The sequence below is a fragment of the Macrotis lagotis genome, chromosome 1 (assembly GCF_037893015.1).
Source record: "Macrotis lagotis isolate mMagLag1 chromosome 1, bilby.v1.9.chrom.fasta, whole genome shotgun sequence".
NCBI classification, from domain to species: Eukaryota; Metazoa; Chordata; class Mammalia; order Peramelemorphia; family Peramelidae; genus Macrotis; species Macrotis lagotis.
This window is the reverse complement of record NC_133658.1, coordinates 207,552,726-207,570,694: the sequence shown is the minus strand read 5'-3', so window position 1 is coordinate 207,570,694 and position 17,969 is coordinate 207,552,726. Positions and strand designations below refer to the sequence as shown.

The window sequence follows — 17,969 nt, the reverse complement described above, 5'->3', positions numbered from 1 at the left end:
GAGCCCAGGGAAGTTTAGTAACTTGTCCACAATATTCAATGATTGAGAAAATACATAATGATGAAAGCTTGCTTTCAGTTCGATAATGCTTTTTTTTTTTTAGGTTTTTGCAAGGCAAATGGGGTTAAGTGGCTTGCCCAAGGCCACACAGCTATGTAATTATTAAGTGTTTGAGACTGGATTTGAACCCAGGTACTCCTGACTCCAGGGCTGGTGCTTTATCCACTATGCCACCTAGCCACCCCCTCAATAATGCTTTTAAAAGAAATGCTTTTTATTTACCAAAAACCATGACTCTTCATATAAATCCTATGACTTCAAATCCAGATTTCTTTCTAATTCTATACACAGTCTTACCACAGAAGACAGTGGAAGCCATGGGTTGATGAGATCACCAAAAGAATGCATACTATTGTTGCATTGCTCTCCTCATCAGTCTTACTGTATCAAGTCTCTTCATCCCAGTACATTTACACACAGCATTTACATACAGCTGCCATATCTGACCAAGTCATTCTGCTTAATAACCTAGTGGGTTCCTACTGTTTCTAGGATTGAATATAAGCTTGCTGTTTTTAATTAATTCAGTGCTCTCCAGAACCTGGATCCATCCTACCTTTCTAACCTTATATGTTATTCCCTTTTGTTCATTCTTTGTTCTAACTTTTTTGGCCTTTTTAGTGTTCCAGAATTACTAAACTCTATTTTTAGGATCTTTATCCCACACTGACTGTCTTCCTCGCATTGAATATTCTCCCTCCCTCCCTACCTCTCAGCATCTTTTGATTTCCTGGTTTCCTTCAAGACTCAACTGAAGTGATGTTTTCTGAATAAAGTCTTTCTTGGTTCTGGAGCTGTGACTTCTGCCTCCACATCTTGATTCATTTTCCCAAAACTTTTCTCTTTTTCTAATCCCTGCCAAGGTTGGCTTGTATTTTGCTTTGTTTCTGTGTATATATGTTTTTGTTTCTCTCATTAGAATGTAAACTCTTTGAGGGCAGACTCTCATTTTTGTGTTTAATATAATAAATTTTTGTTAATTGATCATCTTTTCTCTGTCATTAATTTTCCAACCTGGAAGGAAAAATTACTTTGATTGTATTTATAGATCCTTTTATTCAAAATTATTTCTTCTCTGAAATAGATAATCCTTTTCTGATAGTTTCCTTCATGCCCCACTTGTGTGCTTAGGTTTTATTTTACATTTATTTATATTACATTATTTTGCATTTTACATTATTTTACATTACATTTATTTTACATTATTTTACATTGTAAACTTCTTGAGGGCAAAAATCATGTAGGGATCTTTGTTTTTTTTAAGTGACCCCTAAATAAGCACGTTTGAATTAACTAAACAATTCACCTTAGATTATCTTCTCTAGCGTTTTAAGGATCAAATATAATATTTGTACAAAAGTATCCAAAAATGTAAAGCATTGTAGAAAAGTATCAGTTATAAGATTAAAATGAATAACATTTTAGGGTAAAATTTTCAAAATCTAGGCCTTATTTTTCCTATTTAGTTATGGAAAGAACAAGTCAATTTGAAAAAAAGAAAGCTTTCAGGAAACATTGAAAAAAACTTTTTTCCAATTAACATGCATTTCCCTTCATCTCCCTTTTACCCTTTCCTACTGGGGGAAAAAAACCAAAACCCTTTTTATAAATATGTACTGTCAAATAATACAAATACCCTTATTAGTCATGTCACAAATATATATCTCATTCTACCTATATATTTTGTAACTTCTCTGTTAGGAGTTCAATAGCATTCTTTTATCATTGATTCTAGGACCAGTTTTACAAATGTTAAAACTCTGAAGTTAATTTGATTTTTGTACTATGGTACTATACTTTTAATTAGGTATAATATCTTCCTTCATATATTTACTTGTGACCCTGGGAAAATCACTTAACTTGTTTGGTTTTTAGTTCCCTTATATGTAAAGTAAGGGTGTTAGATTATATGGTTGCTAAGATCCCTTTCCAATTCCAAATCTATGATTCTTTGATATTATTAAGATTATACTTTCCTTAAAGAGTTCTTGTGGCTTGATCCCTCCTATTCTGTCAGCATTGCTATTTTTATATTCTTCTGGGGGAAAATTACATGTAAGAACCATGGAAAAAATTAAGCTGACAATCTTCTGTTCTTTGATGATTATAGTAGAAGATTTCTAGGTTTCTTGTATCAAGTTCAAACAACATCTATGTATCTCTTCAGCAGAAAGAACAAATCTTAACATTTAGGATATTGGTTACAATTTATTCTTTTATTAATTAAACATATATTAAATGACTTCTGTAGGCAGAATATGGTCATAGGTTTGGGGACTGATAGATAAAGATAATTTTTATATAAAACCCTATGTGGGGTAGGGAACTGTTAATGACAAAGTTAGAGAACTGGAAGAGAATGAAATATGTTTGGGGGAAGTAGGTGATAGAATATAACAGTAATCTAGTTTGGTTGAACTTTCTTGAGAAATTTAAATATTTGTTATTAAATAATTAATGTAATATTTTTGCCTTCCTTTATGATTGCTTAAATTTCACAGGAGTTACCTTAAGCTGGGTCAGTACCTATAATGAAGGTGTAAGAGATCTTCAATTAGCTAAAAAATAATTATCTTTAATAGGTGAAGTAAAATCCTAGCTTTTGAATAATGTACTAATCATTTTTCTCTACTATTCTGACATTTTAACATCTATAACTGTAGTTTTTAACTACTGATAAATAGAATGTCAAGATTCTAATGACTTCATAAAGAAAATACTATGTTTTTCTATTTTGAATGAAACTTGGGATACCATAGCAAGCAATAATAAAACAAAACTTGTTTCTCCTTTATGTAAATGTAAGACTTATCTTGTTAGCCATCCTACAGTTTATCCAAAAATTTGATCCATGTATCTCTTTTTTAATCAATTTCTTGATAGACTATCTCCTCTTTGAAGTTTGGCATAGTAGAAGGAACTTTAGTTTCAGTCAGGAAAACCTGGATTTGAATCCTGGTTTAAAATCCTTTAATCTTTCTGGACCTCCATTAACCTATCTGTAAAAGGAAGTTGAATTCGATTACATCCAAGGTCCCTTCTGGCTCTCATTCTTTGCTACTATGAACTTCTCTGTAAAACAGTTAAGCAAAACCAACAATCATAGTTGCTACATCTGATCCTTTTCTACAGAGAGAAGGAAATATGTTTCATCATTTGTTCTCTGAGACCTAGGTCGTTCATTTCAGTTAATTAGAGTTCATTTTTCTTTAGTGTTGATTTTGTGCACATTTTATAGTTATTTTGTATTTTGTTTTCTTGATTCTGCTTACTTCACTGTACTTAAGCTCATACAAAGTTTCCATTGAAGTCTTCATTTCCATTTTTTTTATAGTACAGTGACATTCCATTCCTATACTTATTGGGTTTTTTTTAGGTTTTTTTTTTTTTTTTTTGCAAGGCAAATGGGGTTAAGTGGCTTGCCCAAGGCCACACAGCTAGTTAATTATTAAGTGTCTGAGCCCGGATTTGAACCCAGGTACTCCTGACTCCAAGGCCAGTGATTTATCTACTATGCCACCTAGCTGCCCCTCCTATAGTTATTGTTGTAAGAAGTGACAAGGACACTGTGCTGTACCACATTCCCTCCCTTACATCTTGGATCCTTCATTAGAATGATGATGATTTTCCACTATTTTTTGAAAAGCAGGTCTTCTTATTTGTGTGAGATGAGTAAAGATCATTCCAAATTTGTAGTTCTTCTAAAATTTTGGCAGTTTTACTAGCTTCAAAATAGATAATGCAATATAGGCAATTTTCCCTTATGCATGTTGTTATTTTTCTCTAGACATGTAATTCACAGCTCCACAAATTGATTTAGGTTGCAGTAAATGAAAATACCAATTTATTATAGACACTCAACTATATTCTGTCTCCAGGATTGTACTTCTAATAGCCACTGGTACAATTTGCCTATTTTTGATTTTCTTCTATTTTATAATGACGGTATTAAATCCTCTACTCCGTGGAGTGTTTGATTTAGCCTTGGTTTTTGATAAATGATAAATTGTATCAGTTATTGTCTATACCATCTAGGTTTGGTTGATCATATGCTGTCTTGTATTGTTTTCTATTTCATGACTTTATGGCTTGTTTCTCCAAAAAGAATATAAGCTTTATAAGTATAGAAACCATGTCTTATATGGAATTCTTGAATGACAGTAATTTTACTCCCATCATAAGATCATAATATTTTATAGCTAAGCCTAATCTAGTCCAAACTTCTTATTTTACAAAGAGAGATCTAAGGGAGGGAATGTGGTACAGCACAGTGTCCTCGTCACTTCTTACAACAAGTATAGGAATGGAATGTCACTGCACTACAAAAAACAATGGAAACAAAGACTTCAAAGGAAACTTTATATAAGCTCAAGTACAGTGAAGTAAGGTCCAGAGTGGTATCCAAATAATTTAAACTTATGTAATTCTTAGATACCCTAAATAATACTTCATGAGTTTCAGTATCTGTGGTTTCCTCCTTTTAAATCTATCCTACAATAATGTAAACTGAAATCCTCCATATCTTTAAAGATGCTGTCCAACACAGTGAATGAATATTGGCAATGGAAGCAAAGAATGTTCAGAGAAAGGGGAAGGGAAACAAGCATTTCTTAAGCATCTACTCTGTGTCACTTATTTGTGCTAGCATGATTTTCTTAACTCAGAGGTAGGAGCTGTTATTATCCCCATTTTATAGTGAAGAAAACAGGTGCACAAAAACAAAGTGATTGGCCCACAGTCACATGCTCAGTGTTTGAGGCTGGATTTGAACTCAGGCCTTCCTGATTACAAGCCCATCTCTTTACTGGTTGTTCTATTTAGCACCTGTTTAATGTTGGATGTGTTGCTTGTTTACTATGTGATCTTGAGCAAGTCACTGAATCTTTACAGACCTCAGTTTACTTGTCTCTTGGCCCATACCTTGGTGTTTTTGATTTTTTTTTATTCAATCCACTTTGATCCAATCCAAAAAATAATTTTTAAGGGCCCACTTGTGAGCCAGGAACTTTACTAATAAACACTAGGGTGCAATTGATAGAAAGACATTTCCTGCCTCAAGGAGTTTATAATCTAAAGAAATGAACAATACACAAAAGGAACTGGGAAGGTGGTGAACCTTAGGGATACCAAATATGGGGGCATCTTGTTCCATGGAGCAGACACTGAGTGGACTGAGCTGAATGTCCAGCCTTTGAAGAAAAAAGCCTTGGGAGAAATTGGTATCTGGTCTCCAATCAGGGGAGACAACCAATTGTTTAGTTTCATTCTCTTATTTTATAGATAAGAATACTTTGCAAAGTCAATAGTATGTAATATTGCTGGGATTTGAACTCATGTCTTTTCATTCAAAATTCATTGCTTTTCTCACTATATGGTATTATGCTGCATCCATACATAACCTGGGAAGGATCTTTGGTAGTCACAGTCATAATGTGCTAACATTTCTTTTCAAGTGGTAGAAATATAATAGTTGGTGAAGAATGGAGAGGTATGCCAGACAGATTCGTTCAATAACTTTGTAGTAGTGAATGGGCTGGTCAAAAACAAAGAATTCAGTTTAGGTATGTCCAAAGCAGCAGGACTCTTTATAACTTTCTTCTTGCCTTCTTTGCTTCCTTCCTTTCTTCTTTCCTTGTTTCCTTCCTTGGGATTAAATGACTTTCTCAGGGTCACACAAGCTAGTGTCAGAATTTGAAACCAAGTCCTCCTGACTTCAGTGCTCCATTCACTGTGCCACCTAGCTGCTCCCTCCATTATAACTCTTTTTATAACTTTTTCTGTTTCCTTTACAGGATTCATATTCTTTTCTTCTCTCTCTCTCTCTCTCTCTCTCTCTCTCTCTCTCTCTCTCTCTCTCTCTCTCTCTCTCTCTTAAAAGGTTGTATGAGAACTGAGGTTGTAAATACAGTACTCTAAAGCCTACCTCTTTTTTTAGACCTTGGGTAAGTAATTTCACCTCTGTTTTCCTCAGTAACATAGGGATAACAATAGCATCTACCTTACAAGTTTGCTGTCACCGACCATTTCAAGATGAAGGATGCTGTATATGTACTTATTACCCCCCTTTTAAATAAGAAAGAATAAACTTTATTTGACACTCTTCTAAATCAAACTGTCAGGAAAGTAACTTCAAGATTGTTTTCATTTTAGAGGTAGTTTGTTATAGTAGCAAAAGTATTAGTTTTGGAGTTCTAAGGTTCAAGTCTCACCATATAAACTTAATAATTGACATAGAACTGTTAATGAATATTCTTTGTTTTTTTATTTTTTTATTTTTTATTTTTAGGTTTTTCCAAGGCAAATGGGGTTAAGTGGCTTGCCCAAGGCCACACAGCTAGGTAATTATTAAGTGTCTGAGACCGGATTTGAACCCAGGTACTCCTGACTCCAAGGCCGGTGCTTTATCCACTACGCCACCTAGCCGCCCGACTACGCCACCTAGCCTCCCTGAATATTCTTTGAAAAAAGACCTTTTAATCATATTAGAATCCATCTAGATGTACCATGTTTTAGCTTACGCTTCCATATTTCATATGAGAACAGTGGATACTTACAATCTAGATACCTATACCAATCAATCAATCAATCAGACAAAACAAACTACAAGTATTTATTGTACTTGATGTTTCAGACTATGTGTCAAGTGCTGGTGAAACAAAGAAAGGTAATTTAGTAACATTCTCCTCCTTAAAATAATCTTTTTTTTTTTTTTTTTTTTTTTAGTTTTTGCAAGGTAGTGGGGTCAAGTGACTTGCCCAAGGTTATACAACTAGGTAATTATTATGTGTCTGAGATCAAATTTGAACTCAGATCCTCCTGACTCCAGGGCCAGTGCTCTGTCTACTGTGTCACCTAGCTGCCCCTTAAAATAATCTTACATTTAAAAAATTGTTTTATAAAAATGATAGATTTTAATCTTTTAGTTCAATCTCCTCATTTCACTGATAAGGAAAGTGAAGCTTGGTGAAGTTAAGTGACTTGCCAAAGGGCAATTAGAACATCATAGATGAGATTCAAATCCAGGTCTTTAGAATCCAAATCTGGAGAGTGGAAACTTGATGAGAGTAGGACTCAAAAAAATTATAAATTTAGAATTAGGAGATTCTTTGGTGGTTTTGTAGTTATTTTTTCCTTTTTTTAATCTTTGTATGTCCAGTGCCTAGTATAGTTCCTTACATGTATTAGGCACTGAGTAATTTTTTTAATTTTCTTGCTTACTTCTGATTTTATAATTTTATTTTAGGAGTAGATTTATCTATGGATATTTATCTATGGAAAGCAAAGTCTTGTGCAGACTTCTTGGTCCAGTTCTTTGGTAGTCACAGTCATAATGTGCTAACATTTCTTTTCAAGTGGTAGAAATATAATAGTTGGTGAAGAATGGAGAGGTATACCAGACAGATTCTTTCAATAATGTTGTAATATTGAATGGGCTGGTCAAAAATGAAGAATTCAGTTTAGGCATGTCCAAAGCAGCAGGACTCTTTATAACTTTCTTCTTGCCTTCTTTGCTTCCTTCCTTTCTTCTTTCCTTGCTTCCTTCCTTGGGATTAAATGACTTTCTCAGGGTCACACAAGCTAGTGTCAGAGAATTTGACACTTGGTCCAGTTCTTTATGCCAGATATATTTCAGATTGAAAATAAATAAAATATTGACCTATTTTGTTTATGCATCAATATCTTTTGATTTTGGTGAGTGTCACTTGATTCTTCTGAATGATCACCTATGAATAAAGTGAAAAAACTATTGCTGAAAATCTGAAACTAAATTAGACTGTGGTCCTTTAGTGAGAGTACACTAGCTCCAAAATCAAGGCCCAGCTTGAGAAAGATAGTATCTTTAACAGCATCTTAATTTTTTTAACACCATACATAGTAGGTGCTCAAGTGTTCTTTAACTATTTCTTGAACTTTTTAGCTTTGCTGTTAAATTAGTTATGTAACCTTAGATAAATCACTTAAGCCTTTCTAGAGCCCTTTTCTTCCTTTAAATTATAGCTCACACATAAGGTTCAGCATAAAACTTTTCCAATTACTGTACTGTATTCCCCCTTCAAATTCCCTTTGAATTAACTACTTTGTATTTATGTGTATTTATTCCCCTTATATTTATTCTGCATATATTTTTATGCTATTGTTTCCTGGTCATTTGGGCTCTTGACAGTATTCTTATAGTATCTTGTATATGGGATATCGGGGAGGACTAGCACCTCTGATATGAGGGCTTGCCAAGTCCTTTTCAAGGCTGTTCATCCAACTTTGTTTTTCATCTTCATTCAACTTTCATCTGCATATCCAAGAAGCTATAGCATGCGCAGTGGCCACACACCCTGGTAAAACCTGGTAAAACCAGCATATGGGTTAAACCAGGTTGAGAGTAACTGACAACCTCAAACTTATTAGTAAGTTAGGGGATTGTCTATTCCAGGCATGTGAAGACTTCCCCATACTGAATGGGAAGATGAAAGTAATTTGTTCCAGTGATCATGAAGGCAACTGAAGCAGGTGCTGTGGATTGCTTAGAGCTTGGTCAAACATCAGAGATAGCAAAGTCATCTGCTGCATCCTGACTTATCACCAGTCATCTTGACTTTTGTCCTGTCATTGGAATTCAATGACTCAGGAGATTAGAGTGAGCTAATGATTTTGTGCAACTCTGCTCATTTAAATCTAATTCACTCCCCAGTCAAGTCATTACCCCATGATGTTATTGATCCTTTTTGAAAATGAAGGCAGCTAGGTGGCGAAGTGGATAGAGCACCAGCCCTGGAGTCCGAAGGACCTGAGTTCAAATGTGGCCTCAAACACTTAATAATTACCTAGCTTTGTGACCTTGGGCAAATCATTTAACCTCAGTGCCTTGCAAAAGAAAAAGAAGATGAAGGACAAAATATACACACATGCACATACACCCATGGGTAGAGATAGATACATATATGTGGAGATACTTTATGTATACAGATGTATGTTTCTTTATAAATATATATGACTATATACCCATATACACATATGTGTATTTCTGTGTGTGTGTGTTTATGTGTATGTAAATGTGTATGAATAATTGGTCTCCAAGTTTCAAATCTCTTCTTTGTCCAGATAGTTGTCAGAGTGATATTGCTAAATCATAGTTTTGACTGTGTCAGTCCTCAGTAGTCTCCAGGGCTCTTAATTACCTTAATTAAGATCAAATAAGAACTTCACTATTTGTCATATAAATCCCTAAACAGCTCAACTCTAGCTCACCTTTTTTAGGCTTACAGCTTATTCTTTTAATTCATGGACTTCAACTGAACTTCTTGCCTTTGCTTATATATGACTCTGCATTTCTCATCACTTGCCTTGCTTTGGTTGTCCTGTCCTGCATGTCTGCAAAGCACTTTCTCCTGGCCTCTGCTTCTGCCAATTCTGAATTACCCTCAAATCTCAGTTCAAATGTTGACAGCTGATATAAAACCTTTTGTGATCCTCTAGGTGTTAGTTCTCCATTTTCTTTCTCCCTGAAATTACCTTGCATTTACTTCATAGGTATTTTGTCCTTTTTGTGCACATTTCATAGATATTTTATATTTACTTATATTAGTATTTGTTATTCCCCAAGATAATATGTAAGCTCCTTAAGGACAATGTAATTTCTTTATTTTATTTTTGTCTTTATATTCCCCAGTAGCTAGTGCTCTCTCTTCCAAAAACACCTTGTATTTAACAACTTTGAATATATTTGTGTTTATTTATTTTATATTTTTGCTATATATATTTATATATGTACTTGTCTCTCCCATTAGAGTATAAACTTTAGGGATTGTTTAATTCTTTAGAATGAAAGAGGACCAATTGAGATTGAGCTTCATTTAAAAAGGGCTTTTGATAATCAATATAAATCTATGATTTGTTCCAGTCTAGTTTAGTAACTTTGCTTTGTGGTTTTTATGTATTGGATCAAACTTTATATATGTTTATTGCTTTTCCTCCCTGCCCCCCCTTTCACAGGCCCGTGCTTTAACACCTCAAACTGCAGAAACAGATGCCATTCGATTTTTGGTTGGGACCCAGTCTCTTAAGTATGATAATCAGGTAACTATTTTTGAAATCTATGCATGCTAATTTCATTAAGCTTTTTCTTATATCAAATTTTTGCTTCTACCTCCCCAGTGTAACACATGAGAATAATTTTTTAAAGTCATGAATAAAGTATAACATTGGCTATTGTGGATTGTGTGCTAGATCTGGAGTCGAGACGACCTAAGACCTAGGTTCAAATTTGGTCTCAAACACTGACTAGCTGTGTGACTCTGGGCACATCACTTAACATCTTTCTTGCCTAGTTTCATTATTTATAAAATGGGAGAAATACTATCCACTTCACATTGTTGTTGTAATGAGGATAAAATGAAATAATATTTCTAAAGAATTTTGCAAACCTATCATTACTATTTTTATTAACTAATAGACTTCATTCACATTGATTATGAAAAAGGAACTCCTGTTAGCTTTTAGGAAAGAACATTTACTAAGGTAGTTTAATAAAAACAATTGATTCAGTATACTAAGGGCCTAAGTATACACATAATTTAAGAAAATAGAGAACACTAATAACTATGGGTATCTGGAAAAACTTTCTTTAAGACATGGAAAATGAGCTGAGTTTTCAATAAGTATTGTGAGTAGCAAAGGTGAGAAGGAAATGTGTTGAAGTACAGGAAAAGACCTGTGTGGGGGAGATGGAAAGTTCTGTTAGGGAACATTCAGTAGTTCAGTTTGGCTATAATGTAAAATGCATGAGGCAGAGTAACATGTAATATGACTGGAAAAGTACACTTTAATACTATCAGGAAGGGTGTTAAATGCCAAGCTGAAAAAATTTTGTTTTATTCCAGAAAATTCTTGAACAGAGAAATGTCATGGTCAGATTTGTGCTTTTTGGGATGGATTAGAGAAGGGAATAGTTAGAGCCCATTTCAGAGGTTGTAATATTTCAGGCTAGAGGTGATGCAGAGCCAAATTATAGGGGTAAGTATAGAGTGAGTGGAAAGAGGGCAGATGTTATGAAAGCAGAATTGATAAGCCTTGGCAAGTGATTGTATATGGAAGAGTGAGAATGAAAAGAATGACTCCTAGGTTCCAAACCTAGAGTGACTAGAAGAATGACTATACCTTTAAACAGAAATAGGGAAGTTTGGAGGAGGGTTAGGAAAGAAAATGAATTCCTTTTAATAAATAGAGTTTGAGATGCTTGCAGGGTATATAGGTGGAAATGTTAAAAAAAAATAGATGGTGATTTGGAATTGGAGCTCAGGAGAAGAGGATTGGATATATAGATTTGGAAGCTATATAGAGGCAATTGAGTTTGTGAGATCAGATGATCTTCAAAAGAGAGAAGGTTTTAGGGGTGGCTAGGTGGCGCAGTGGATAAAGCACCAGCCCTGGAGTCAGGAGTACCTGGGTTCAAATCTGGTCTCAGACACTTAATAATTACCTAGCTGTGTGGCCTTGGGTAAGCCACTTAACCCTGTTTGCCTTGCAAAAACCTAAAGAGAGAGAGAGAGAGAGAGAGAGAGAGAGAGAGAGAGAGAGAGAAAGAGAGAGAGAGAGAAGGTATTGGGAGAGAAAAGAAGATTGTTCAGACTAGTGCCTTGGAGGACAGACATACTCATAGTCAATGGAAGGACCCGAGTCTAGCAAAAGAGACTGAAAAGGAACCATCAAGATAGATTGGAGAACCAGGAAGGGAAATTTCTTGAAAATACAAGGTAGAGAATATATCTGGAAAAGGGAGTGTTTGATAGTATTGCATGCTGCAGAGAAGTCAAGAAAGCCATTGGATTTGGCAATTAAATTGTTGAAGGACTAAGGAAGAAAGTAGAGGCAATCATTATTGATGATTTTTCCAGGAATTTGGTTTTGAAAGGGATATAGGATGATAGTTTGAAGGGATTAGAACGAAATGAAGACGTTTTATGTGTGAGCATATCTTTAGATAACAAGGAAAGAGCCTATGGAGAGGGAAAAAGAATGAGGAGATGATCAGTGGAGAAGGGGAGGGGAAATGATCAAGAGCACAAGCAGAGAAGGGCCATCTCTTGGTCAGAGATGGGATGAAGGAAGGGGAGAATAGGAGATGATCTGTGTAGGATAAGGAGGAGAGGAAGCTTACAATGAACTGTTTTCTCTATTTTCTTTTAAAACAGTTTTGTAGACTTGATAAGAAAAAGTCTGGAGATTGTGGACTGTATGATATTATTAGAGGAGAATAAAAAGATTGTACATAATTTTGTGAAACAAGCTAACTGGCATAGTTATGTGACTTCTTTCAGTTGCACAAGCATTGGAGCAGAGAGGATGCATGACAGGAGTTATTCATGGCTGGGGGGAGAGAGGGATTTATGTAGGACCTACTATAGACCAGACATTTTACTAAGTGTTTTTTTTTTCCTTTTTTTCAAACAAATATTATGTCCTTTGATCGTCACAACAACCTAGTTCTATCCATTTTACAACTGAGGAAATTTAACAGAGATTGAATGTGAATGTTCAGCATTTCCCAGCTGCCTTTTAAGCATCTGAATATCTGAGACTGGATTTGAACTCAATACACTTTCTGCTATAACATTAGCTGCCTCAGTTGGGGTTTGTTGGCAAGGAATGAAGGGAACAAGGAATCTGCGAGTAGGGTGGTATGTTCAGTTAAACTGATGAACTATAGTGTTGTTATTTTAAAGGCAAGAAGGCAAGACATGAGTAGGTGTTATGGGGTAAGAGAGGAAGGAAGGTTGAGTCCCCATGGAGAATAGGTTTAGGAGTATAAAGCAATAAGAAGAAATGGAAGGAAAGGAGATCAGATAAAGACATATTAAACTTATGAATCATGGAAGTAGAGTTCTTATGGGTCATTGTGAAATTTAGAATATAATCATTTTGGGTCAGTTGGAGAATAAATATCACTAAGTGCTACAGGAGAGCAACCACATGTCTGAAGCCATGAGGATCATGACTATTTTTTCCTCAGTGGACAGTTATGAGTAGATGAATCAATCAGCAAACTTTTGAGGCAGCTAAGTGGCATAGTGGAGAGATAGCAGTATTTAGAGTCAGGAAGACCTTACTTCAAATTCTATCTCAGCTACTTTCTAGTTATATGACCATGAGCAAGTCACTTTTACTCTCTGTGCCTCAGTTTCTTCACCACAAAAATGAGGAGTTTGACTTAATGACCTTTAAGGTCCCTTCAGACTCTAAATTTATGATCTTCTGACCTTATTTATTGTGTACCAGACACTGTACTGAACATTTGAGATATTTATGGAAAGAATGAAATTATTTTTACTCCCTTGCTTTTTTTTTTTCAATTATCAAACAAGGGGTCAAATGATTTGCCCAAAATCATTTGGTTGGTTCTTTGTCCTTTGTTCTCAAAGAAAACTAAAATGACATCATTATGCTTGATATAAATTACAGTATAGCCTACTATGGTTGATCAGACCAACATGAACTCGGAATGCCCTACCACAGGTCAGGCCCAAATAGTCCTTTGATTTGCCCAAAATTACTTAGGTAGCAAATTGCAAAGCTGAGAATTAAACCCAGGGTTTTTGCCTCCCAATGAAGGATACTTGTGTAGATAGCACCTAGGCTGTTTCTAGTTTGTCTTTCAGACTTATTGGTCCCCAGCATCCCCACATACAGCAGGTAAGTTCATGATTTATTTTTGTCTTGTTGAGGCAGCTTATTTCTGTCATCTTTAAAACAAGTGGCTCAATTGAATCTTGAATTATCCAAGATGATTTTTTTAAGTTTTGTTCTTAGACTTCATGTCTTGTCACATTCATTTAAAATTTAAGAGTAGTCTTTCCTCATTCCTCAGGTTGGATTTAATTAATAATAAAGCATTTTACAACTGATTGATAGTTTTCAAAGTTCTTTCAAAGATAATATATTTTGGAAGGTTTAAATGTGTAAGTAATACATGAAGCTCTGTCCTTTCATCTTGCCTCACCCCTGAACTTTTTGGACCCTAAAAGCTGGTGTTCCTGGTGTTGTCAATTCAACCTTGTGATCAGTCATTTTGTTTCCTCTTTAAAGGAGTGATTTCCAACCTTGATTCCCAGGCCCTCAGGACTCATCTTATTTTAAAGTATTGTAAAATTATTAAAATGAAATAAATTTTTGATTCATTTAATTGCTACAGATTAGTTTGATGTTGCTTGACATTTAGTTTCTTCCATGGGAATGAGGGTTTTCGACTAGATTAATCTGCCAGCCAGTCAGCAAACATTTATTAACATGATAAGAACTAGAATTTAAGAATAACCTGAAGGACTGAGTTCTTTGACTGATTTTTTTTAATGCTTTAGGCAAAGAAATTAGAGATAATAGAGTTAAAATTGTCATTTAAAAGCAAAATTATTTTTGTATCAGTTGATGTACTGGATCCTGTGCTAGGTGCTAAATGCCTAAATTTCCAGTTCTAAATTCTATGAACCTGTCGTGACTCTCCTTGTCTTTTTTATTTTTGATATTCAGATTGTAAGACTGATATTCTTTATTTTTGAATTCATGTATTTTTGTGATGGCAGTGTTGGCTTAATAAATATATTTTTGAATAAAATTAATAGTTGAATTATTCTAATAGTTGAGTTTTTGCCTTTCTATCCAATCACATTTTTTCAAAATCTTTTTAGTCTTTTAAAAAAAATTGTTAATCTGTCTAAAATGGATGATAAACCTAGTGTGTGGAAAGTATTATTTTCTTGATGATTCAAGGTCATGATCTTGAGCATAAGTTACTGTAATGAATTGTATTAAGTGATTTCCCCAGGATCTTTTAAGGTATTCAGGCCCATATTAAGTGGCCCCAAACTTTTGGGCTTTTTCAGATAATAGGATAATTATGTTAAAGCTGGAATAGTTCATAATGATTTTGAAGTTCAGTTCCTTTATTTTACGGAAGAAGGAACTGAGGCCCAAATAGAATAAGTAGCAAAGTCAGGATTCAGACTTGGTTATTATATTTACTTTCTGTTTTCTTCCTTGTGTCATTTATCACTACTGTCAGTTTAGTTGTCTGTAATAGCCAGTATCCCTTGCTTCTAAGTCTTAGCTTGTTTGGATTATATATGTGTAAATAGCTTAGAGAGAGGAAGGAGTTTTGAGGTTTCCCTTCAAAAACTGCCAGATATTTGATGCATGAACTTTGATACTTATTTTGACTTCCCAGAAAGCCCTTTTTTAGGCTTGCTTTCTGGATTTTGAATGGATTCATTTGATAAATAATTATCTTCTGAATATATGATGTGTGCATTTGTACACATATGATATACTATATAGCTTTTTTTTAATTGGGGAAGGGGAAGTGGTACAACATATGATAGATTGATGTAGCTCTAAAAATGTCACTTGGCACACATTCACAAAAAATTCATATCTTTTAATGGAGTCTTCTTTCATTTCCTTGTGATTAATGTTTTCTTCTTCAAATTATCTTGCATTTATTTATTTGTGCTGTGGAATGTTAAGTTTTTTAATGTCAAAAACCATTTCTCCTATCTTTGTATCTTCAGTGTCTGTTGTCATGCTTTCTCACAAACCATTTTAATATGATTAGTATATTATGATAAATCACAAAATATAATAATTGAGATTGAACAAAATGGAAATTAACACTTCCTCTTCGACTCCATGGTCTTTGGTTTTCTGTATTTGGGTTCACTTTGAAGCTCTTTCTCTCCAGCCAAAATAGACCACAAAGCAATAAAATGCTTAGAATGGTATTCACATTGTTTAATGTGCAGGCACTCTCCAGTTGCCCTGTATAAAATCATCAAAACTGCATCACCTCTAGTAAAACTCCCAAGTCCTTCCCCCTCGATCTCTACAATTTAAGTTTGTATTAGTGGCACAAGGCTTTTCCTGGGGAATTAATGACTAGCTGGTTGGGGTTAATGGCCCTTGGCTTTGCCTCAGGCCATCAACTCCTCCCAGGCAGTCATTAATTCCCCAGAAAATGCTTGGCACCTGAATCCTTGCTGCTTCATTTGGCCATGCCTTCTAGAAATTTCAAAAACTGTCACAGATACCTGACCTTTCTTTGTGAGATGAGCTGTTTTATCTTCTGTGCTCTTAATTTTATCTGTGGCTCTCTCAATCAGCCAACTTTTTAACTAGAAAAAGCAGCATCCTGAATTTCGGCTATTCTTTTTCCTTCTGGGCTACCCTTTTATGAAGGAGATCTGGTTTTCTTCTTATAAACTGACACTTAATCTGATAGTTAAAAATAATTAAAACTATAGAGAGAAGGAAAAATGACTTGGAAATAGTTGAAATGAATCTTAAACTGAAGATTTTAAAGTTATTTTTACAAGTTTATTAAGCCATTAATTTGTGTATTTTTTTCTTAATGATTTCTTAATATAGTCATAAGTTTTTGAGAGACAAAATAATATACTATGATATCTTTGGAATTTTTATTTGGAAAAATTGGATCCTTTTACTTGCTACCTGACTAATGTTGATCAATCATTTATTCTATTTTTACCTTTCTTTCCTTATCTATAAAATGAAGAAGTTGGATTAGATAATTTCAGAAGACCCTTACAACTCTAAATCTCATGATCAAAAATCATTGGACCAGAAACCAGAAGAAAAGAATTTGAAGTTTTTGACTAGTTCTAGGTATGAACTTGGATAAACCAGGTTATTATCTTCTCTGATCCTTAATTTCCTCAGCTATACACCTCATAGACTTATTGTGTATATCAAGGAGAAAATATATATGAAAGCAATTTATTAATTGTTAAAGCCATTGTAAATGTAAGAAATTTATTATTCTGATGTGTTCCTCTTTCCTTCACTTCTGCTGGAAACAGCAGAAGAGCTTTGCTTTGATGGAAGGGGAAGACCCTGAATTTGACCTTATTAACTGCTTCAGTGATGATGATCAATGAAAAAGGCTTATATCACTGAAAAGGGAATGACAGGATAGAGGCTTTTCTTAGAGAAGAATTATTAAGAAACAAGGACTGTTGAAGTCCTTCAAATGACCATATGTCCTAATAAAATTAAGTTTGATCAATTTGAGGTTATTGAAGAGACTAGATGAAGGGCATATGAATTTCAGTAAAAAAGAAACTAAAAAAGAGCTTGAGGCATTGTTTTGTAGAAAGAATGATGAATTTTTCCTGAGATCAAGAAAAATGATAGCATCTACTAGGAAACAAAAATTGGGTGATTGTACAGAATAGAGTAATTTAAAGAGTAATTTGATCCTTTGGGGTGCCAGGGAAAGTTTGTTTATTTTTGTCCTCAGGGCCAGTTCTGGGAAATTTTCAAATGAGTGGAGTTATCTTTGCTTGCTTCCAGTCTCTGCCTCCCTTCCTCTCTTCTTTTATATCACCAGAAGCATTTTCATTTTTTTTCTTTTAGAAGGGAAATAATAATATGTCCCAGAAGAATGTCATCCAAGAATTCCAAAAATCATTGAGAGAGATTTGGGGTATATGTAGTGGGGAAGCCTTCCTTAAAGTATACTATATAGCTGACTACCTATTCTACCTACTCTTAACTAATCTCTAATTTTTCTTGCCTCTCTAAACTGAAATTCATGACACTGCAGTATTTATAGCTGAAAGAGAATTTAGAGATCCAGTTTCCACCTTTTACAATTGAGGAAATTGAAACCCAGATTGGTAAAGTGATTTGTTTACATTTTACATAGGTTAGTAAAGTGGGAGAACCAGGATTTTACCCAGATCTTTTAATCCCAAATAGTAGTTTTTTTTACTGAATATATAACCTCCTAAACTTTAGTAGGTGAGTTGTGGAAATGGAATTTTTCTTTTTTTTGAGGGGGGGGATATTTTCTTTTATCCTCTACTCTCTGTCTGAGACTAAAGATGAGGAAGGAGAGATAAAAAAAT

At 34.4% G+C, this 17,969-nt stretch overlaps 1 protein-coding gene across 4 annotated transcripts in view; it reads left to right on the top strand.

Moving 5' to 3' along the window:
• EIPR1 (EARP complex and GARP complex interacting protein 1) overlaps nucleotides 1-17,969 on the top strand; it is a 216,551-nt gene that overhangs the window by 4,700 nt on the left and 193,882 nt on the right. For 2 of the 4 annotated variants that reach the window (XM_074209575.1, XM_074209579.1), the window contains exon 2: nucleotides 10,048-10,131. The exons of 1 other annotated variant lie outside the window; for it this stretch is intronic. In XM_074209575.1, coding sequence (XP_074065676.1) covers nucleotides 10,048-10,131 — 84 coding nt within the window. Of the gene's footprint in view, nucleotides 1-10,047; nucleotides 10,132-16,615; nucleotides 16,726-17,969 lie in introns of all 4 variants that reach the window. One more of the 4 variants, XM_074209577.1, reaches the window with a different exon arrangement.